The sequence below is a fragment of the Malurus melanocephalus genome, unplaced genomic scaffold, assembly GCF_030028575.1.
Source record: "Malurus melanocephalus ecotype Western Australia unplaced genomic scaffold, MMel_1.1 scaffold_13, whole genome shotgun sequence".
Classification (NCBI taxonomy): Eukaryota; Metazoa; Chordata; class Aves; order Passeriformes; family Maluridae; genus Malurus; species Malurus melanocephalus.
The window spans coordinates 489,228-513,058 of NW_026623245.1; the positions used below are offsets into that span (position 1 = coordinate 489,228).

Consider the following 23,831-nt stretch of genomic DNA (forward strand, 5'->3'; position numbering starts at 1 on the left):
AAGCACAAGGAATGGAAATTAGTCACAGCGCAATAAATTAGTCGGTGCATATATTATGTGCCGGGAGCACCATGGGGGCCTCCTGTTTGCAAGGCTTTGGTTTGCAGCCCCATGCCTCTCAATAAAGCATTCATCCCTAGGTGATTATGTGCCAGCAAAAGGAGTTTTTAGCTGAATTACAAATTTTCTTTTTTAATTCTTTTGTAGGCAGAATTGGGATCCCTCACTTTTTTCTCTNNTTTTTTTTTTTTTTTTTTTTTTTTTTTTTTTTTGAAGGTCCGGGGAGCAAAGCCACTTCCCTCCCCCTTCAGCTAATAATTAATTTTCAGCTTTTCAGGGTGCTTCAAGACCTTGCATTGTTTGCTTTAATTAGGARCGGTAGTTAAGGAACTATTTCAGAATCCCTCCCCAATTTTGAACTATTTTAGCTGTCGTTTCTTTCCTGGGGGAAGAAAAGGGGAGGGCAAAGCAGGAAATTGGACTGTAGCAGCACATAACATTTGCATCAAAATAATACAGCCGGCAACAGAAAATCACAATCACATCACTCAGAAGGAAGGAACAGAATACAAATTAAAGGAATAATGTAAATTTTTTGCCATTAAGCTTCAATGACCATTTGAAATGGTGCAAGGCACAAAGGTTTTGATGAGCATCATCCAGTTTGATTATTCATACTTGTGCTTCTGCTTGAATTAAAGTAGGAGTGCTAGAGCCTGTTAGAGCAAAATATTTGAATTGGTAGTGAACTCTCACCTTTACTTGCATCCATTTACTTTTCAAATGAATACCAGATAAGTTAGTGCATTTTATAATCGGCCTGTTTTCCAGTGAGTGCTGTCATTACATACCAATTTCTTTTAGAAGTGCTTCCTAAGAAACATTAAATACTTACAAATAAGGATCTGTCCATCATCGGCAGCAGCCCTCTCCGAGCAGGGCAGCGCAGGCAAGGTTGTGTGTCCTCCTTTCCAGGGCTGTGTGTGCGGCTTCTCCAGCCCCATGTGGAGCTGCCAGTGGTGTCTGACCCGGACTGGGAGCTCCCTGTGGGCTCCAGGCAGGGATCCAGCCTCTCTGCCAGCATCCTGCCCGGCCCACGCCAACCTCGTCTGGCTGCTGGCAGGAGTCCTGTGGTGTTCCTGCTCTGCTCTGCTCTGCTCTGCTCTGCTCTGCTCTGCTCTGCTCTGCTTTGCTCTGCTCTGCTTGTATCACCCCTCTGGCAAACAGACCCACGTCCCCATCCCGCAGAGGAACTCATCCAAAAGCTCCTGGTTTCACACAGAAGCACTGTCCCAGGCTCGGGGAAGGCAATGCTGAGCCAGCCAGCCCCACTGATGGAGGTGTTCGTGTGTGAATACTGCAGAGTCACATGCAGAAACATCATACCAGGCTTTCCAGAAGCAGTTATAGGAGGAAAGGGTATGTTTGGGAGCTCTCCCTCGATTCCCAGCCTGCAGCTTTCTTCCCTGAGCAATTGCTGCTTTATCCTGGTTCCAGCACTCACAAAYGGGGAACAAAGATTGCTTGCAGAGAGGAAAAACAAGAGGAAAGACCAGTATTGAATTTGGGTTTTTCAGATGCTGTGATGTGAATAATTATGGGTGCAGGGGAAAAGCAAGGAGCATCAGTGCAGAGTAGCAGGAACCAGCCTGGAGAAGCTCCCCTGGGGCCTGGTCTGACCAGCACAGGGGGCTGACAGCTTTGTGGGTGCCTCAAGAGCAAAACTGGCCAGACATTTGTGTGCCAGGAACCGAGGAGATAGAGTCGGGTTTTAAAATTCAGGCCATTGATTAATGGCCTAAGAAGTTTCAGCAGGAGAGATTTARATTGGATATTAGGAAAAATTTCTGCCCTGGAAGGGCTGTTGGGCATTGGAACAGGCTGCCCAGRGCAGTGGGGGAGTCACCATTCCTGGAGGGATTTAACAGATGCATGGATGTGAGCTTGRGGACATGGGTTAGTGGTGGCCTTGGCAGTGCTGGGGGAAGAGTTGGGCTTGGTCTTTGATTGCTTTTCCAACCCAAATGATCCTATGGGCTCCTGAAAAAAACAAAAAAAAAAACCAGCCAAAAGGCAGCCTCAAAATCAACACAGAGAATCCCAGAAAGATTTGGGTGAAAGGACCCTAAAACTCATCTCGTTCCAGGGGCAGGAACCCTTTTTACTATAYCAGGTTGCTCCAAGCCCCAACCTGGCTTTGGACACTTCCAGGGATGGGGCAGCCATAGCTTTTCTAGGCAAACCTAATTAGCTAAGTAATTATTAGTTATTCTTAATGAGCAACGAGCTGGTGATGCCACTCATAGACATCCTCCAGCTCTGTGTGCTCAGAGATGTCAGCACAGCTYCTGTGGGCTGGCAAACACCCGCTGCTGGACCAGCGGGAGCTGTGGGATGTCTCGCCCTGCTCTGCTTTGGGGCTCTATAAAATGCCTTTTATTAAAATGAGGGAGGGGGAAATCAATGCAACTACACATCAAAACCGAACAAACCTCCGGTTTAGCAATTCCCGAGCAATCCCTCAGGAGCCAATGAAGGCCGGGTTATTTAAATGAGAAAGGCCGGAGATGAATGCCTGCCTTTGTCCGGGCGCTTCCCCAAGGTGATCTAGGTTAAACCCGTGCTCTCAGGGTTAATTATCAGCTGCTTTTCTTTTAAAAATGTTTTTTTCCTTATTGACATAGGGGGCTTGATTTATGTAATATCCATCATAATTCCCAGATTTCAGTAGATTACAAGGTTATCCCCATGCACCGCTCTGCCGGTGGAGGGGCTCTGTGCTGGCCTCCCACCCCACTCCGGCCAYCACCGTCTGCCCTCCTGCTCCCTGGCCCTCCTTAATTAAGGRTGTTTAATACACGGGGCTCTGGGGTGCAATTAAAACCAAATAAAACAAAAAGGCAGCATGGAAAAGTGCAGTCCTGCTCTTTCTCCCCCTCCCCGGGGTCTATGCTGCCTCTCCAGCCCCCCAGGGATGTTTTCTGGGGACCACCAGCCCTAGCCCAGCAGGAGCCCAGACCTGCTGCCCTGCTCCTGTTCTCCCCAAATGGGGGAAATGCCCACCCTGTGCACCTATGGGGTCACAGCCCTGCTCATGAGCCTGGATATGTTGTGGGGTCTCCCTCTCCTGTCCCCATCAGTAGTTTGATAAACCAGCTGAAGAAGAGGCCAGATTGGGATCCAGCTCTCCAAAGTAGGTCTCCCAAGCCTGAATACCTTAGTCCTGGCGTAAAGGAGCAGTGCCTGACCCCTCCAGTCCCGAGGTTTGAGATGCCCCTGTAGTGGTGAGGAGATTTTTTGGTGTCTGAGCGCAGGGACCAGGAGCAGGGCTGGGCTGGCAGGTGAGGGGTGGCACGCCCAGCTCCCTGCACACTTATCACCAGAGCCTTAGGAAGGAGCGTTTACTTCGGCCTGGATTCTCCACATTACTCATTTCTCCATACTTACTTTTCTTCYTCCCATCCTTGGGTTTTCTCCTGCTTCCTCCCTGCCCAGTGCTTCAAAACCCCACTGCCTTTCCAGGCCATTTTCCACGTYCTTGTTTTCCGGCCGCTGGCCTGTGTGTGGGCAGCCACGGATTTCTGACARCGCCAAGCGCGTCGCTGCCGCAAACTGCAGCTTTCAGGGATCATTCCACTCGAGTGGCTGAGAAGAAAACTGCTCTGATAGAAACTATGTCATAATAGTTGGGAACTGGATAACAACACCCCACTGCCAGGGCTGATCTATTCTCCCGCGCCAATGTGGGGAATTGGTCTCCACCAAAGCAGAAAATGGAGCTGGCTTTCCAGGAGGGTTTAAGATCAGGCGGCTGTGGAGTCACCAGATGATTGTTTCARTAATATTTCTGTGGCCACGCCAGCCCTTTCATTCTGGGCAGTGCTGGTCTGCAAAGCAAATGCCCCACAGGATCAAWCCAGAGCACTCCATCAAAATTTGACTTTGATTGTCAGCTCCCCACAGCAGCACTGCTGGTGTTGGGAGCACGCTGGGACCTCTCAGGAGTGACCGGGGGAAGTGGTGAAGTTTAACAGCAGCAGCCTGAGTGATGATGAGAGGAATGACACATGCTCTGGATTTACTCAGAAATCAAGAACATCTGCCTAGGTTTGTCGCTGTTGGGGTGGCCACGACACACAGGCACATCAGTACCTCACGAAGGGTCAAAAGCCATTTATTCCAAAGATCAGTCTCATTTATACACTTTCCTATGTTATTAATTGTGTTACATATTCATTGGCTATTAAACTATTGCAATAGGTTCATTGGCTACTACTACTCAACTATAGCACACCACTATTGGTTACCTATAGCATAAGCATTCAAGCATTCAGAAAAACACCAGGTGCAGCCTTGTTGCTGTTTTTCTCCCTCTATTGTTTAGATTTCTTGCTTCTGYTGATGCTACATTCTCATGGGTAGAAATACTAGCTCTATCACTTRTTTTCCAGGGTTGCMTAACTTGKTTTTCACCTCTAGTTTAGCTACATCATTCTCAGGATCCTTCTCTGGTTAGCCAAAGTAACAGAAGAGAGCAGGAGTTTTATAAGGGTAAYGAGGCCCTTGTTTTATAAGATTTGACAACATAGGTTTGCTTTGGAAAAGCAGAAAGGAGGGGGCTGCTTGAGAGTGAGGGCTGGGCATTTCTGGTGACAGCCAGGAAGTGACATAGGGTAGCACCCACCACTGGAGCAGGGCTGGAATAAACCCTTCTCCCATGTCTGGTTGTTGCACGTGGCATTCTACCCCAGCTGGCACCCTGGGAGGGGTCTCCGGGCAGTCTGAGGAATTAGTTGAACTCTGGCTCTCCAGTTTGGTTTTCTAGGGAATGAAATAACCATGGAGCTCACAGCAGGTCCCTTCTGGTGGTTCCTGGCCCCATCCCAACTGGAGGCTGCTTGAAAGGTGACGTTTGTCCATGATCCAGTGCCAACTCACCCGGATGCTGCAGCAATTGCTGCACAGTTTGCTGCTGCTCCCTTTTCCTGGTGCACTTCACGCAGCTGGAGTTGGTTCATGTGATAAATGGACGAGGTTCAAAAATATGACTCCTCTGAACTGTTTAACCTTACACGAAAGGGAGGAATTTTGAGAGCAATGGGTAAAATTCAATTAACTGAGATGACAGAAAGTAATCTACTAAGCACGTACATCAGGCAATTCGAAGCTTTCATAACTTTCAAAAAAGGAAATAACCTATTTCTTTCCTTGTTATCTAATAACACAGGAGTTTATTTCTCTGGAAGCAGTTACAAATCTACCTAATGGGGCTTAAATGCTGTTGCCAGGCAATTAGCGGTTCATTGTGTGGCTAATTCTTTCATTTCCGTGGTGGCAGTGATGGTGGTGGCAGTTGAGCCGTCCCTTGGCCGTGTTTGCATGTGGGCACAGGGTGTGCACCTGTGTGGACAGACTTGTGTGGAGCACACCTCTGGCTCTGGGTGTGCCTGTGCTCCGTGGTTCTGCCCAGGGGACTCCTGGGTTTGTCACACTGTGACTTATTCAGTGTCTGATCCGTGAGTTATCTCGTTCCTCTGAGCTGATTCTAAATGTTCCTGCGCAAACTCTCTGTGCAGCCCGGGCAGCTTTTGGTTATGAATGAGCACAGAGACACACGCAGGGGTATTTATCTAAAATATATAAGCAGGAGGAATCTTCATAAATCACAGGCTGCTATTATCCTGGGTTCATGACAGCCATATCTTTTTTTTCCACGGAAACCCAGAATACATTAAACATCCCAGGCCTTGGAAAGGGACCTTTAAAACCTGTACAACTGCTCTATTTATCCCATTCCTTTAGCATTTAATATCTGAAGTCTATTCCAAACAATCAATCTTAAAATTACACAATCAATCTTAAAATTGAGATCCAAGCCAAAATTTATTGAAGGAAGCTCCTGTATCTGCCTGTAGGAATATTGTTGTTTACGACCTGAGGAATAGGGTGGTTAATCCTGGAGGGAGAGCCTTTGGGAAGCTGTTTTACATTGGGTTCTGCTCATGGGTAAAATGAGGATGCTGCAGGAGGATGAAGGCTGGGATGCTGCAGGAGGATGAAGGTTGGGCTGCTGCTGGAGCATCGCTGCCCTGCGGTGGCACCTCACTAGATCACTCCAGAAGGCCCCTGCTTGGGCTGCACTAATCAAGGGCTGTGCCCAACAGTTTACTACAGCATTTAATTAAACAAATTTACCTTTTGAGGGAAAATCCATYGCAAGCAATTTGGGTTCTGGTGTATCAGCGCATTTTTTGAGGTTACTAGTGCTTTTAACCACTGTCTAAAGTGCAGGCRGTGTTAATTAGCATATTTAGGATTAAGTAGATTTAGCATGCAGTAATCATTCCCTAATTCAGTAAGAACTATCTCTGGTGAATAGTGGACATTAATGACAGTTGCAAGAGCTTAGATATTACATAATCACTAATTACATTCTGCACAATTAGCGGAGACTCCTCAGTGTGAATGGCTAATGGCTGATTTGTGTCAGCAGCCTGTTCTGGCTGTACAGAAATATAAACAGTCTGCATAATGTTCTGAGGGAATTAGCATAGGGAAGGAGGTTATCCATGGAGTTGGGAGGCCAGAGGAGCATTGATGGATGGGATGAGCTGGAGCCAGCATCAAGCCTGGACACACACCTGCCCTTCCTCATGGATAACCTGAAAATATCACCACATTCTTTGAGGYTCTCGGCTCCCATGGGCAGCAGRTCAATCTGGCACCCAAGGGCCTCTGAAGGAGTCTGGGACATTTTATTGAGTGTTGAGCAAAGGGATGTAGAGCTGGTACCCACAGCCAAACCCTTGCTCCTTAGAGGCCTCGTGCTCCATTTTGGGGAGCAGCTGGGAGCGACACACGGTCTGCCAGGGCAGGAACAGGGACCGGTGACCTGGAAGTGCTGCTTGGTTTGTTAGGGTTTTTTTTCCATGACTCTGGAAAATAAAAATACAGTAGTGTCTTGCCCTGTCATGTTCAGCATTTCCTCACCACTAACCATTTTCTAGAAGTATGAAAAAGCTGAATTTTGCTTTCCGCCCATCGTGCGTGCCAAAGCTGCCCCTCAGGGAGAGGGCCTTTCTTGGGCAAACCTTCCAGGGATTTGAGCAACAGTRAGGTGGTAGACAGGGGAATCAATCCATGCTCCATTGATTTTTAGTGATGTTGGATCAGGTCCACAGTTTCTTACAAGCAAATTCAGGCTCCCACGTTTGTTGTGTGATTAAAATGAGGAATAGCAGTATTAAGCTGAGGGAATTGTTTTGGACAAATCCCAAGCTCGAGACGGACGCTGGGCCCCTATACCTTGAGGTATTGGGTATTTTAAATTAAGATTGCATGTGGTTTTAAAAGGCATTGTCAGAGCAAAAGCAATTTAACAAAAGGCAATGTATCTGACGGCGACTCTCCTGTCTGCCAAGTGCTCTTCTCCGCGAGCGCATTGTAGGGACGCAGATTACATCTCCTGAATATTTTTGTCTGTTGCTCGGTTCATTTTCATAATAATAACTCACATCCGTCTCCATCCTTTCATGTTGAAGGGTTGCAAACTATTACACAAACACACCCGCTCCTGATGCAGCCACCTTGAGGGGACAGCCGGCGGCTTTTGGCAGCAGGGAATGGGACATGGCCGTTCAGGGGATGCTGACTGCTCTGGCCTCTGGTCGGGGGGATGAGGGGTTCTGGGGAGCTCCTTCCTGTAGCACGCCCCACCTTGTACCTCCAGCATGGTGCTGTCAGTGTGTGKCTGTTGGGGAAACACAGGGTGGGCAAGTCCCTGTCCTGACTGTGCCTGGGGGGGACCCGCAGAGGGGACAACAGGACATGGAGAAGCTGCGGCTCCCCCATCCTTGGGTGTGTCCAAGGCCGGGTTGGATGGGGCCTGGAGCAGCCTGGGTTAGTGGGAGGTGTCCTGTCCATGGCAGGGGGTGGAATGAGATGAACTTTAAGGTCCTTCCAACCCAGACCAGTCTGTGTCTGAATGAAAGCACGTGAAAGCCCTGGGAGCCTCAGCAAGGCTACTTCTGCCCCAGCAGACAAGTGCCTCTGCTTGGTTCCACGCCATCAGGCAGAACTTGGAGAGGATTTGTAACAATTCACAGTGTTGTTTCCCAATAGTTGGGGTGTTCAGAGTGGAGGATGAAAATATTGGCCTTTGGGTACCTTGTCTAGAAACTCCGTTTTTATATCCCTGTGGGGCCAGCGGCAGGGCTGGCGTGAGTTAAGGAGAGCAGTGGTGAGACCAGCAGGATTTCTCCTCAATGTGACAGGGAAGAGCAATTCAGTGGTGCAGACACAGCATGGAGAGCATCGTGTTCAGTTAAGGATTGCTCAAACCCACCCTCCTCAGTGTCACTGGTGGCTTTCCTGTAGCAACAACTGAGCACGGTGTGTGCTGTGTCCTCCCCACCGCTGGCCCGTGGAGCCTCCCGGCTGCTCCAGGCCTGGAGCTGGGGGCTGGGGATGAGTCGCAGGCCCTGGTGTGGGGCAGCATTTCCCTAAGTGCTGTTTGGGAGGCAGGTGCTATTCCTTACATTATCGCCAGCGCATTTAAATCTCACTGATTGGCATTGTTGTCTCAAAGATGGTGTTTTTCCTGGTGAGAAACTGCATTAGATCGGCGAAACGGAGCTCATTTCCATTCACTCAGCAGTCTCTCTAGAAATGACATGCAGTGCTTGAAACTGTTTATTTCCAAATTCAGGCCTCCTCCGCATCAGTCATCAGCTTCAATTACCAGTTTTCCGGAGCCGAGCCATCAGGCAGTCTGACACGAGGGTCCAACCTAATTCCCACCTTCTCCAAAGTCAAGAGCATAATGTGCAGATGAAAAGGTGGAAAATAGCCTGGACTTCATTAGCATGCAGAGCCCGGCTGTTCATTTGCTTGCTGCGAATGGAAGTTCTGACACTCGGCGCCTTCTGCAATATGAGAAAAGTCCTCTTCAGAGTATATGATGTCCTCACCAGCCAGCAAAGGTCATCAAAAAGGCAGGCGCTGACCTTGCTCCCTGCTCTTCATGACTAGTTTATTGATTCCAGGAACACCTCATTACATGCCGGATCAACATATTATTGCCATGTTCAGAGGCTGAATTGTTTACAAGTGTCTTTATAACCAGCAAAAAGTCTTCCGGATGATGCATGACTACACTCATTTGGATGTGACCTGCCAATTAGATGTTATCCGATCTGGTGCAGTGTGTCCTGATCCCTGACCGAGCCCGCTGCCCTGCATCAGCACGGGCCCATTTACTACTTCTTTCGAACGGCTCTTTGGCAAAGTGTCCATTAGCCTGTCAGTCTGTAAATATTTTATTTTTTTACCTCGGCGGCAGAGGCGCCGCCGGTGCTCCCGCTCCGTCATTTGCTATGCATGAGGTTGATAATCAGCTGGGGGAAGCGAGGGGGTGTTTTATGGCRGTGTCTGATGGCCCACCCCATTTGCAGTCAGCGTGCGTGGCGAGCGCAGTGCCGCGCTCCCGCGCCGTGTGCCGGCCCGCCAGAGGCACCCGGCATATTTTATCCAGGCGCCGGCACCGTGAGGCTTCTGATTTATCGGCGGGGGGAAGGCAGGAGTGACCCCCCYGTGCTCAGCCTTCCCCTGCCCTGCCTCCAAAGGCCCAATAACTTACCACCCAGCAAATGCATTTTCCCCTTCTCCACCTTTTCGGTGCTTTGCATTCTCCCTCGTTAATATATTGCGCTGCGTTATTTATCCCGGCCTGCAGCCGGGCAGCTCGGGGTATTTACACACGTGGAGATGTGAGAATTTCAAAAATAAATCACAGGGCACGACTACTATTTTAATCTCTCATTACAGACACTTCTGTAGCTCCATAAAAAAAAGAGTAGCACGGGAACTCGACGAGCGAGTACGTAAAGAGAGATCTCTCTGCCAAAAAGCGGGGCTGCGATCGTGGCTTTCAGGCACCTGTCTGCAAGGGCTGGATTTTTGATTTTTCTGTCTCAGCCTTTGGTGAATTTGCACAGAATTCTGTGCAGCTCTGGGTCTGGCTGATGTGGCAGTGCCGGGATGTCTGTGGGGTCTGTGCCCTAGCTGGAATATGATAAAATGTTCACACACATGGCACTCTCTGCCCAGAGCTCTGCAAATGTTAATTAAGTTGCCCAATACCCCTTGGCAAGTCCCAGTGCTAAATCTCCTTGCTGGGGTTAAATCKAGGGTCCAGAGGGGCTACAGAGCTCAAGGATAAACCCATAGCACCAAAAACAGCGCATCTCCAGCTCTTCAGAGACAGCATTGCACCTTCCCGATCCCAAAACACACTGTGCCAAGCTCAGGGTTGCCAAACTGTGGGAATGTGTGAGGAGTGAGGGATGCCCGTGCTGGGTGACAGAAAACAGCTGGGAGTCCAGTTCCCTCCTTAAGACATGGARCACTGAGAATTGAGGGCTGGAAAAGAGGGATTTGAAGTCCTCAAAACAGCACAATTAGCTTCCAAAATAAAAACTGGAACATGTTTTTTTGATTAGTGCTGGGGAAAAATACACTGTCAGGTCAGACCAGCCTCAGGCTCCAGAGACAGCACAATGCATTGATCTGAATTTTGGAAAGAAGGGGRAAAAGCATCCATTTCCTGGCAAATCCCTGGCTCTGGGCAGCCCTGGAGCTGCCGGTGTTGAATATTCAGAGGGCTGATTCCCCGCAGTGAGCCTGGAGCTGGCGCTGCTCTCAGGTAACAGCACAGACGGGCACAGCCGGAATGGAGTCTCAGAGCTCCAAATCCCAAATGTGGGATCTCCACCTGGGGCCTGGCATCTCCCTTCCCCAGGGGAGGTACCAGGTCTTGGCCTGTCCCACAGTCCTAGTGTGGAGTCTGGGGTTATTTTCACTGTGATAAGCCTGCAGTGGTTTATCAAGCCCCAGCCATCCATCCAAATTTGGCACCTCATCCCATTGCTTCTGTTTATGTCCCTGTTTCTGGATTCCTGTTCACGGTGTAAACTCTCTTTTTAAATGGCAGCTGATTAAAAACCAGCTCTTTAAGACAGCAAACGGAAAAGTTACATGACTATGGAGAGATGCATTAACCTTTCCTTTAGCTTGGAGAACTTGCTAACCTTTTTTAAATCAACTTTTTGTTAATTTTGGAGTGATGCTTAATGCCTGAGGAGCAGTGGCATTGCCAAGGGAAATCTTTGCCACTGTAATTTAAGGTCAGGCAGGCAAGTGCTGCAGGAACCATGGCCCATGCAGACATGGAATCATGGAATTGTTAAGGTGGGAAAAGACCTCTAAGATCACCGAGTCCAGCTSTTCCTCCAGTGCTGCCAAGGCCACCACTAAACCRGATCCCCGAGTGCCATATCTACACATCTTTTAAACCCCTCCAGCGATGGGGACTGACAACTGCCCAGCTCCAGGCTGGCCAAGCACCAGATCTTCCCATACAGCCCATGAGGGTGAATTAAAGTGGTGGTGTTAATCCAGCCTGGAGCTGGACCTCTGCTTCCATGCTGGGAAGGATGAAGGAGCCACCTCTGTTTTGTAAGATTGGATTGCCCTGGGAGAAAATCAGGATGTCCTTCTTGGGCTGAAATTTGAATTTAGTAGAGCAACTGTCAGCCATTCCTCCTTGGAGACTGGAGCAAGGAGGACTTCCAGGGCAACCTTGCCTTTCCAGGGTGTTGTGTAGGGAAGGAAGCAACTGAAGGGCTGTAAATCCTGCACCCAGCGAGAGCAGTTAATGGGGCCACAGACCTCACTCACACAAATCCACCTGGAGCCTGGGGCTGGGGAGTGGAGCCCGGCTCCGCAGCAGGAGTGAGCGTCTCCGGGTGGTGGGCACACACAGGGGAGGGCAGGCTTTTATTAATTACTGGTAATTACTTATTTTACATACCGTTATTGATGGGATTTTGTTGCAAGGGTCTGCTGATATTTTAGGGAAAGCAGGGTGAATCCCTCCCTGCCCGTGCAGCCGAATCCCTGGGATAGGACTCCAAAGCCCTGGCTGTTGACGCAGCCCTCGCCGAGTGTTTCCAAACTGAATAGTCATTGGGTTGGCAGATAATTCAGAAACTATTTGTATGAGCTGTTTATCAAATTATTAACTGCACAGATGTTGTTTGGTTGAAGAGCAGCTGAACCTTCTCTCTGCCAGCCGTGGAGACAAAGGTCTGCAGGAATAATTGGAGATGTGCATGGAATATTAAATTAATTTACTGCTCTTAATTCTTATGCAAATCCTGACCTCTGATAGAGCCTATCAATTACCCTGCACACAGGGAAAAGAAAGGAGAACAGTTTCTTTCTTTTCTTTCCCCCCCTCTCCTTTTTTCCCTCTTGTTCTCCAGTTTGCGGTTTTGTTTCTTTGTTGTTTTTTTTTTTTTCTTTTGAAAGGGAACTTGGGAAAGGAAATATTTGTGGAGGAAAAAAAGCCATTTATTTGTGGGACAACCAAAGAGCTAGGATTATTAATTGAACCTCCTGGTTGCAGTGATGTCCCCTGGGAAACAGGGTGCAGGTTTTAAGATTGTGGGGTGCCCAGGGGAAGCCTGGGAATGGAGGCCAGAGCTGGGCTGGAATAGCTCTACATGCTTCCCTAGGAGGAGCCCCACTCTGCCAGCACCATGTTGGGTTGCAGTGGGACAGGACTGGAGGCTCAGGCTCATCTGGGGTGGGTTTTGGTTGGGTTGGGGTCAGGAGGGGACCCCTTGCTCCACTGGGATCTRGCTGGGGTTCAGGTGGGTTATCGGGGAGGGCTTTCTGCCCTGACAGTGGGGCTGATTCTGCCAGTAATTACCAGGGAAGAAGAAAGGGAATTTGTTGTCACGTGTATTGTGAGATCCCAGGTAAAATGAAGCAGGATTTAATTGGTCCTCGTTAAACAGAGCTGGGTTTCTAATATGGAGAAAGGCCTCGTCCGGGCAGTGTTTAATTGGGGCTGTGTGTGCGCTGCTCAGCCGGTGCTTGAAGGAAGATGCCCGGCTCTGTCCTTTCATCCCATTTTCTAATAAGGATAAATAAATAGGATGAATAATGCCATGGGTCTCTCCCTTGACCCCTGTGAGACCCCAGCAATGTAGTGCTGTTCACCCCAGAGCTGCTCCCTGAGATCCATGAATCCAACACGAGCAGGATCCCTCGGCAAGGAGCGCTCGCTGCAGCACCGATGGGCTCTTTTRGCACAGGAATAGAGAAGCAAAACCCCCAGTTCCAGTTATGGAGCAGATTGGGGAATTCCTTGGATAGTGGCTATCAGAGGGGAGCCCGAGGAGGGCATGAGACTAAAGGGGCAGGAGGGGAAAGAGGGGAGAAAAGGACGAAAGTAAAATTATGTCTTTCCTTTTTATTTTTCTTTTTTTTTTTTTTCCTCATAAATCCTGGGAAGCTCTGGGAGACTGCACTCCCCCTCCCACGCAGCCCACTCGGGTAATTTCATTTATCCCGCAAATCTAATTAGCAATCCGTGGCTGACATTAATATGGATCTAATGAGGCCGGCGATGACCAGATTATCAGGCGAGCGCTGACAGAGCCTTAAAGGCACATCGAGCCTTGGCATCGGTGGGACCCGGCAGGGAAAAAACTGCTTTAAAAGGGGAGAAGGAAAAAAAAAAAAAAAAAGAAAAAGAAAAAAAAGAGAGAAAAAAAAGAACGAAAGAAAGAAAAAAAAGATAAAAAGAAAAAAAAGAGAGAAAAAAAAGAACGAAAGAAAGAAAAAAAAGATGAGGGAGGGGGAGAAAAACACGAGGAAAACCGGCGCGGGTAGGGCTTGGCTGCTTGGCTTATTAAAGGGAGCTGGAGCTTTGCTGGATGCAGTTTATCCACCAGCATCGGGCCTCCGTCCCTGCTTATCCCGAAATACTATTCTGCAGAGGAGAAAAAGGGGGGGNGGAAATAAGGGGAAAAAGAAAAAAAAAGAAGAAGAAGAAGCCAGAGCCCAAGGAGTCGCTGTGCAATTTATTCCAAGGGGTGGCTGTTGAGAAGGCGGCAATTTGCGGCGGCCGGGGGTTATTTAGTGCGATATGAAATCAAATGATCCTATTGCTCAAATAACAGTGTCTGGGAGGAGAAGCGAGCGCGCTCCAAAGGTAATTGTCTCCAGATGATATTCCCATTATCCCCCAATCCCGGCCTAAACGCTGCCAGCGCCGGACTGGAATCGATACGGGGGGAGGACCGGGGGGATCCCGGGGCTGGAGGGAGGTATCCCCGGCACTGACCCCCCTCGGGAAGGGTTTCGGGAAGACCCTAAATTCCCTATGGCTGCTGCCGGTCCGTGCCTCRGCGGGAGCGGCAACACCGGCGAGGGAGTCCAGCCAGGAGCCCAGGTAAGCAACCTGCGGGGGGACGGGGAAAGGAAACTCGGCCCCTTCCCTGCCCCAGCGGGCAGCCGCTCTCCGAGCGGACCCTGCTCCCTCTCTTCCCCCTAGGCTGCCGGGTCCGGTGTGACCTCCCGCAGCCCCGGCCCCGGCACCGCCGCGCTCGGTCACCCGCGGGGCGCGACAGCCGCAGCCTGCGGTCACTGCTGCCTGCGGTCACTGCAGCCTGCGGTCACTGCTGCCTGCGGTCACTGCTGCCTGCGGTCACTGCTGCCTGCGGTCACTGCTGCCTGCGGTCGGTCCCGTGCGCCCGGAGCCGCTGGAGGAGCGGCCGGATTAGGGGCGGCTTCACTCTAAATCCCCGCGCTGGGGATGGAGCGGCGGCCCCGCTGCCGCCGGCGCTGCCCGAGGCGCTGCCCGTTGGTGAAATGGCCGGAATTCAGTGGCTCGAGGGAGACGACAGGGGAAGATCTAAGGGGACGGAAGGCGGTGAGCGGGAGGGGAGGGAACCGAAACCAGCAGCACCTACCTGGCCGGGGGTCCCTGGGGCGGGAGGTYCGGGCTCGATCCGTGGCCGCYGCGGCAGCGGGGACCGAACGCTCCSGGTATGTTGCGCCGAGGCGAGCGGCGGCCCCGCAGCAGCTCCCCCGAATTCCATCGGGGCATCCGTGGAGTGACCAGGGTTCGCGGAGCTGCGGGTGCAGAGATGGGGCTTTTTCCCTTTTCGCCTTTCTTTGTCAGCCCCTCGCCCGGGCGGGCAGCGCGTCCCCGGCACGTCTCCGGCACTTCGGGCACAGAGAACAAACGCGCTCCTGCAAAAGAAATAATGCGAGTATTGACGGAGCGAGACTCCGGGCTGGAGCGCTCAGGAGTGTCCTGGCTAGTGCAGCTCTGTGTTCGCCCGGGGCCAGGGCTTGCCCTGGACCGGTAACAGCGGGAGKTGGCTGTGCTGAACAAGGGGGATCRCTGCGGGGAGCMGCAGGAAGAGAATCCTCGGGGTCAGGTCCTGATGAAACCAGGGCACAGGTCACACCCCTGAGAGGCTGGTAGGGTTTGTGTGCCTGCAAACGGRCAAAACATTTGGGACCTGAAGCCTGGCACCCAATTTTTGCCCGCCTGTGTGTTTGCCCCACACTGCCTTGCAGGGACATTAAAAACGCATTTTTGAGTTCTGTCAGAATGCACTGTTGGAGGATTTTTATATCTCTGCTCATGCCTTTTTGTCAGCTTCAGATTCCAGTTTCTGCCTGGCATATTCTGAGTGGAATGCAGGGCCCAGGGCTGCTGAACTCTTAAGCAGACAGAGCTTAATTAATTCAATAGTGTGCTTGTTCTCCTGCTTTTTTCAAACAAATGAACAATTTGTATGTGTGGATCCTTTCATTCACCACCAGAAAAATCCTCTTCACAGGACAGGAGTGCCTAATAAGTCACAGCAAACCAGCACAGTAGTTTGGAGTGGCAAGTGAAAAATACCATGTCCACTCAAAAGTGGATTTCACAGGACTGAGGACTGGGAGAGGCAGTGTGCAGAAATTGCCCCAGGTGAGACTTGAGTGAGAATTTGAGTGTTGGGGTGTGAGGAGGCGAGGGATCCTCCAGGGACCCATGTTAGTCAGTGTGTCTGTCCCAAAAGCTATACCCYGCTGCTTGTGCTACCAGATCCTGGTTCCTGGCCCCACAAACTGCACGGCTCACCCGAGTGCCTCTCTTTGTTTCAAACCCTTGGAGCCTGGAGCACTTGTTGAACCCAACRACTGCATCAAAGTGGCTGACAATTAGGAAACAAACAAATATAATTTGAGGCATTTTTGGGCAGAATCCAGTCATCCATAGATTGGCTTATTGCTGTCGTTATCATATTGAATATTCTTCATGGTTGTGATATTTGCGCTGCGCAGCAGTGTTCCCAGCACAGCAAACATGGCATTATCTCACTGTGCAAAGGCCTCATTAATCAAACCAGACAATGGGCCACACACATCCTTTTGAGCCTAGAGTTGGGATCCTCCAGGTTTTCCACCTTGTCCGAATGCCTCATCCTGACAGGGATACAAGCAGCAGCTCTTCAGAACTGATTGCTCTAAACTGTGGGCCTGAAAGAAAAACATCAAATTCAGTTAAAACAGTTCTGCAGTTATTTTATATTCTCCCTTTAATTTTTCATGACTTGTAGAAGCGAAACTTTTTCAGTCTTTCRGTCAGTACATGAGATCAATCCAGTCATTTGCTAAAACACTAATGAAGGAGCCTGATAGATCTGTGTCCTTTAAAGCAGCAGCAGCAGCAACAGCAAGCAATGAGCTCAAGCAGRATGGAGTGCCCCGGCCAAGCCATAGCCCTGCTGGCAGGAGCTGTGGAGTGAAAGGCGCAGGGAACAGCGTGGCCGTGAAGGTGCCGTTCTCCTGAAAGAGGATCCTGGAAAAACATGGCTTGGTGCAGGAGCCAGCACACCGAAGGCAAGGTAGGATATTGTGTGCTGGGAACTGTGGCTGCGTGCTCTGGGTGCAGAGCCGGCAATGGGACAGTCAGGCATGTGGAGTCCTGAGAGCCAGAGGGATGTTCTCCATCCCRGATCTGTAAGGAGTGGAGCTGGTGGCGTGTGTGGCACGCTCTGCATAGTGTCAGGCTGTGGCACCTTGGGTCAGGCTGCAGCTGAGCAGGACCCCGGTCTGCCCAGCCATGGGACCTCAAGGGGCACTTGTGGCACTGAGCTTGGCCGTGCGTTGTGAGCCATTTCTCCTGCTTGCTGTCTGGTCACTGCAGGCCAGAGGGAAACATTCCAAAGTACTCTTTCCTGAACAGCAATACACCAGAACTGGTTCAGCTTGAGGAACACAAGTTAAATGAGCTGTGGCACAGGGCGCTCCTGACTGTGAGGTGTAAATGCTTTCAGAGAAGACAGGAGTTGAGCCCTTTGGCTGTGAGTGGTCTGGTTCGAATTCAGCCGCAGGGCTCACGTCTCAGAAAACCTAAATTCAGTCCTCATTTCTCCAGGGACAGGGAAACTCAACACTGTCAATCTCCTCTTTCCTCTTCAGACAGCAGCAGACACTTGAATGGAGACTCTTCGTGTTTACAGCCTGGTCACAGGAGTGACTGAGACCTGAAATYTCCCTGACATCCTCTCTGGATGCTTGGCCTTGGAACAGCCTCAGTGAGGCCACACCTGCTCTCTTCTACTCGTGGAGCCACAGAGGACACTGGAAAAGCCCATGAAATTGGCTGGAGAAGGAGGGAGGCTTCTGAGCAAATGATCTCTAAACGAGGCCCTTCCCYGTGCCTTTTCTGGGGTTCATTAATATCAATGGTATGTGCTTATATCTCAGTTTTCCAAGATTCATTCAAAATCTACAGTGACATGCCTCGGAGCTTTTCAATTATGTCACCAGGCTTTGGCTAAGGCCCTTGCATTTTTAATAAATATTACATATTTTCAACTGCTGCAGTCTCCAKATTTTTGTTTACTCAGCCCACGGGTTCTGCATTCCAGGTTCCTGCTGGAGGAACTCTCACCTGCCCCGAGGCAGCAGATCTGAGGCCAGACGTGATGTGGGCTGCTTGGGCATCAGAAACAAATAATAACAGGTTTCAAGGAACTGTAACACYTAATAAAAGCATTTTATTACATTTAAATGTATTAAAATGGAAACATTAAATTCAACACAATAATTACTGTTTCCAGGCATTGCTACTGACAGGAAATGGATCCTGAGAACTGCTCTGCTGAGATCGCTCACTGCTCTTACTGCTCTTTGCTTCCTGGTGTGTTATTAGTGCTCGACGTTTGGGACTTGAGTCATTAACAAAAAGGGCTTATACTGGGCATTATGTAAATTCTCTGTATGTTTTCACACAGCTACCAGGGCCTGTGTTATGTGTCTAATTGAGAAAAAGAAAAGCCAATGCATTCAGCTCTGCCCTGACTCGTGAGCGAGCTCACTGTGCTCCCAGAGATCAAGCACAGAGAGGGAAACTTCTTCCCAACACATCCCTGTGTTTCTGCAAATCCCTTTCCAGAGCAATGTGTCACCCCACATCTGCTGGCATGTCCCATGACATCCTACCAAGGACACCAAGAATTCCTGCTCTGTACACAGTTTCCCACTTTTCTGGGACCGAGGGGCAGCCCCTTCCTGCAGCAGGCATGTGCAGYACGTGGATGCATTGCCCTGGAAAACTGGGAAGCCCTGCCTGGTGTCTCTGGCAGGTGTGAGGCCAGTGGCCAGGTGTTCAACTCCCTGAGGCCAGTCCCACACCTTTTGGGATATTGTTACACCCCAGAGGAAAGCAGGATGCTAAAGCACGCGTGGCTGCCTCCCTAAATGAAAAACAGTGGAAAGCTGTTAAGATTAGCGCTCATTGGTCCCTGCACTGGAATCAAGAGATGCTTTGCTTTAGCAGCTACTGGGGACAAAGCCACCATTTCATTCAAAGTGTATTTTAATGCGACAGAAGGAGGCAGCTTCCTTTGRCAGTTTCACATCTCTTATCAGGTTACATCAAAATTAAATTAAAACAATCTAAAAGAAGTGTGAAGTACTACCGGGAGAACACAAACAAAACACTCCTCTTTGTAGGCTTTCAGGGAAGGGACCACATTCCTTATCAGGGATGGGATGATGGAGATTGAGATTATTCTTGAGTCAATTATGAGCCCGTGGACTGCAGTGAGCACCGAGACACGGAACAAAGTGGGAAACACATCGCAGGGACCACGCTAAGGTTTCTTATTTCCTTATTTTTTTTTTAATAAATAGCAAGATGTTGAGCCCTGCCTGTGGTTCAACACCCTCAAGCCCCAGGCTGAGGTCCATGGTGAAAAAAAACCCTCCCAGGGCTGCCTGGGAGACAAATTGTGCAGCCTGATGTGTCAGGGATCAGCCTCTTCCCACCAAAACACTATTTGGAAATAAAGGTTCCAGTGTGCTCAGGACTTTAGACTTTGCTGGAAGCACTTGCAAGTTCTCTACTGTTTTAGGTGTTCTTTTAGCAAGCACAAATATTTTTGAAAGCAGGTCCAGAGTTCACCTGTGGGCTCTTTTGAAGGTGTGAGTGAGATCTCCAAAATGCATCTTTACTTTCACTAAATAGAAGATGGAGATAGAATAGTCTCTATGATGAGTGCATTTTATGGGAATTCAGTACTGAAAGGCTGCTGAATCTGCACATCCTCTGCTGGGCATTCCTGGAGCGGTAAAGCTCTGACCTGAGTCCAAGCCTTYCATACCTTGTTGAGCCGGGTATTTACATGGACACGCAGCATCGGAGCCAGGCTGATTTGGGGACARCTGGGTCCCACTATCATTCCACAGAGCTTTTTACTTTGTGTTTAAATCCGTGGAGCCGAGCTGGAGGCTGCATGTGTTGGGAACACCAGGAAGGCTKYTGCATCACCAAACCCAGCCTRGGAACCCCAAAAGCTCCCGATCCCCCCGAGTCCAGGGCACATCCCCAGCTCCAGCTGAGCTTTCATGTGTGGGTTCTTGGCCAGAAGTTCTAAGGGTAATTACTGTGATGATCTCGCACTAATTGTACACTGATTGCTGTCCTAATTATGCTTAAGCATTTCATCGCTGTCCGCAATTTTGTCTATTGATGTATCGCTTCTCCTTCATTTCAATTACTCCCGTGGTATTCAGACTTTACTGAGGCCCTGGAATTTAAGTGCTCATTTGGCAACTACCTTTCAAAGGGCTCGGAGTTTTTATCTGGAAATGAAAGGCAGGGGTTTTGTTTTCATTCCCCAGCTGGAGATGTTAACGCAGGGCTAGTGGCTTCTCCCATATGAATTTTGGAGAGGTGACAGCACCAGAGGGACACAGCGGCATTCCGAGGACAAGGAATCAGGTTTTTCTTTCTTGAAAACCGTAGTGTACAATAAATTAGTAAAACCAGCTGGGGCGGGGGGGTGCGGAGGTGCCCTGCTGGAAACTGTTCAGCAGCTCCCAGTTAGGTTTTGAATTGGCGCTTTACAAATTTCCCCCTTTTCCAGGGACACGGATCCTGCCCCGTCCCAGGTGCCTTCCAGCACAAACAGCAATACGTGAGGTAACAACGTGGTGGTGAGATACGGGATAATAATAAATAACGGGGGAAAAAAGCCGCCTTAAAGGATTCTAAAACGCCTCCTGGCGGCGCAGGCCGCGCCCCCGTCCCCATGGCAACGCGGGGCGGCACTTCCGGGGTCCGGCGCGGGGCACGGCGGGAGCCGCACGTGGGCACCGGCGGAAAGTGCGCGGGGCCGGCGGCACCGGGAACCGATGGGATCGGGAACCGATGGGACCGGGAACCGATGGGATCGGGAACCGATGGGATCGGGAACCGATGGGACCGACACCGCGGCATCCCCCGGCACCCTCCGGCACCGCTCGGCCCCGCCACAGGTGAGCCGGCTCCCCCCGCGGGGCGGTTGGGGCTCGGTTCTCGCCCCGGGCAGGGGACAGGCCGGGGCTCAGCCGGGGCGCCGCCGTCACCCCCCGCCCTGGCTGGGGCTGTGCTGGGCAGGGSCCCCTGGAGCTCTGCTGGGATCGCACCCCCTTCGTTTCTTTCGGCGAGCGCCGCTGGCGGAGGGGACGCGGGCAGGTTTCTCCTGCGGGAGCCTTGCTCTTCTCTAAACAAAAGTCACCGCCGGTGTTCCCCTTGCTGGGAGCTTCAGGAGAAACGCGAGTGTCCGTGGGGATGGGGGCTCGGAGGGGCTGGGGGTCCCGGGCAGCTCTGCAGAGGAGCTGCCTCTTCGGAGCGCCTTGCAGTGGTACCTYTAAGCAGCTTTGTGAAGTGTGAATATACAGAACTTCTGTTAAATTGCTGGAGCATTTCGGCTTCCCTTGCTCCCGTGCTCCTGGGCTCAGGCACAGGATGGCCCCTGGGAGTGTGCGGGAGGTGGGATGTGGTGGGGAAGCTGCTGCTCGGTTCTGTCCCTGTCTGGCTTGGTGAGCTCCGAGGGCTTCTCAAGGATGCTTCTTTCCCCTCTGTTCTCATCAATCTCTTTTTCTTTTTCCCTTCAATATCTGAGTTCTGAAGGGGCTAAGGAATCAGTSACTGGAGATTCAGCTCCTGATCAGTGGACCACCCTGACACTTTTGCAACAACACCTAATTAGCTCTTAAATTACTTATCAGACTCTGCTGGTCAGGGTTTATTTCCTAATGCTCGTGCCTTGTCCAGCCTAAACATGGAAGTGCCTGCGTGCTGCAGCTTCAGGGGGTCTGTGTGCTGTGCAAGGTGATAMAGAGTTTCTGACTCTTTGTGCTGCTTTAACCTGACCCAGAACTGCAGGAACATTTTCAGGCAGAGGGCTTTGGCTTTTCCCTGTGAAGAAGGAGGTGGTGGTGCAGTGCAGTGGCCAGGCCAATCCTGGTAGTGCCTTGAGGTTCACCTGTGCCCTGACCAAAGGAAYTGTGCCAGACCTGGGTGGGCAGATCTCCAGGTGGGTTTGGGTGGGCCCTGGGCAGAGCTGAGCTCAGAATCCCCCAGGGGATGCTCCRATGCCAAGAAGCTCCTGCCTGAAAGAGTTTGTTCTGTTGTGCCCTGCTCCAGGAGACCTTCCCTGGGTATCCCTGTGCTGCTTGAATGGCTTCGAAAGACTGACCAGTGGGATGCTGAAAAATCTCRCTGGTGGTGCGGAAATGGACTTTGGGGAGCTGAGGAATGCAGTGTGCTACCTGCAGGATGGGGGAGTGAGAAATGGGATGGGAGCCAATGACCGTTTCGGCCATTCATTGGCTTCTCCATCCCTCAGGATATCGGTGTTCTCCACCGAGGCAGGAAAATTACTTGGAGAAGTGTAAAAACAAGATCTTGAAATCTGCGTTTGCTTGGCTGTTAGTGGTGTAAGAGGAAATTGATGGGATGAGATCCCAGATGAAGCGTGGCTGTTAAATTGTGTACATGACACGAATCCTGCTCCAGGCGCTGGCACGATCAYGTGGCTAAAACAGATGCCTTGATCTCTCAGGCAGAGCAGCAGGAAGGGTTTTTCCTGGCTTTCCTCTGCCGGGAAACTGGGAGGAGGTGTCTCTTGTGTGTGTGTGTAGGGAGAGCCCAAATCCACGGATAAGTGTGCCCAGATGTGTTGGGATGTGTGACACAATGATGTGTCCCCATCACTCCTCCATCTTCCCATCTAACTGAAAGCCTGATACTGTTTCTGAAGAGGAACTTGGCTTTTGGCTTTGCTTGGGCCAKGGATTGCAGTGTGAATCAGCTGGCAGCCTCTCCTGGTTATTTCCTGTATTTTGCTCATTTTGGGATGGTTACTCATTCTCAGGCACAATTTGGAACTATTAAATAGTGGCCGCTTTACTCTGTTCCCAAACCCACCTTCCCTCTGGGATGGTTTTAGGTGAGGTGTGGAGTTTGAGGTTCAGCATCAGTCCATCCCATGCCTGATGCCCTGGCACTGCTCTGGGCAGTTCCAATGGTCCCACTGATTTTCACCAGCTCCAGAATTCCTGGTGGACACTTGTTCCTGCAGCAGTGCTGACAGGTGGGGCTCACCTGCCTCTAGGAGGATGTGGCTTAGATGCCAAGAGGGAAATAGGGGCTTGATTTCAAGTTCAATTCCTAAATAAAACACTTGGCTGGCATGTGGGGTCCATGAGCTGGGCAGACTTGGAGGGTTTTGGAAGTGTGTTCTAATCCATCCCTGTGGTAGCTTCTGGGGCGCTGTGCTGGGAACAGCTCCAGCCAAGTGCATGGAAGGGGGTCTGCTGTGGGATTGTGGGGGAAGAAAGGGAGGGATGAGCTTGGGGACTGYCCATCTTTGGCTTCAGAGCCTTTCCTGGGCTTTCTGGGGTCTCTGGCTGTCTGGTGGGTCCCATGGTGGAGGTTCTGGTGTCTTTTCCCTTTCCAACAGTCCTGTTCCAGCGAGGAACAAAGAGAGAGGTAAAGGCATGTGCAGTGTTCTGTTTTGTGCTGAGCCGGGCTGGCAGATGAGTCAGTAACTTCCAGCAAAGCCAGCAAGGGCTGTGCTCTGCAAAACCCCAAAACCCCTTAGTTCTGGCCTTTGGAGACTTTATGTGGTGAAATATTTTTATCTTACTGTATGTTGTTTGTTTTCTTCCAGTGAAGCCAAAAGGCTGGAATTAGGAAGGCAGCAGATGGAATACACAATGGCTGATCCACACCTGTAAGCCCATTTAAAAACTTCTTGGGGTTATTTTATTTTAGTTAGAAAGGTTTTGTTATCTTGGAATGCCTTTAGAATATTGCCTTGAAGGCTTTTCAGTAACAATACATTTATATTCAYATGTTAAGAACAATGTAAAATTCATATGTCCAAATTATTGATGAAATAACTGCAGCAGTAGCATAAATGCCTCATTCTGTGGATTCTAAAATCTTGGGAATAACAAACATGCAAGTTGGCTTTATCCTATTTTTATAAAATCACCACAGCTTAGTCCATGTTGGAAAATAACAGGGTCATAGAGCGTTGAAAGCCTTAAGAAACCCTAGGGGATATTCCAGGTTCTGGTCCTGCTCTGTGGATTCTTTCTGCAGTGTCTATTTAGTGTAAATTGCGTAGTCTGTAAAA

General features: G+C 50.3%; 1 protein-coding gene and 1 long non-coding RNA gene across 2 annotated transcripts in view; both read left to right on the forward strand.

Moving 5' to 3' along the window:
- Positions 1–17,733, forward strand: part of LOC130582805 (uncharacterized) — a 69,311-nt gene extending 51,578 nt beyond the window's left edge. Inside the window, exons 5-7 of the long non-coding RNA XR_008966346.1 lie at positions 15,705–15,838; positions 16,569–16,757; positions 17,335–17,733. This is a non-coding gene — a long non-coding RNA (uncharacterized LOC130582805). The remainder of the gene's footprint in view (positions 1–15,704; positions 15,839–16,568; positions 16,758–17,334) is intronic.
- Positions 17,734–20,511: 2,778 nt separating this feature from the next.
- KIZ (kizuna centrosomal protein) overlaps positions 20,512–23,831 on the forward strand; it is a 30,658-nt gene continuing 27,338 nt past the window's right edge. Inside the window, exons 1-2 of the mRNA XM_057381729.1 lie at positions 20,512–20,679; positions 23,361–23,423. Of these exons, the coding sequence (XP_057237712.1) occupies positions 20,573–20,679; positions 23,361–23,423 (170 nt within the window). The 5' untranslated portion in view covers positions 20,512–20,572. The remainder of the gene's footprint in view (positions 20,680–23,360; positions 23,424–23,831) is intronic.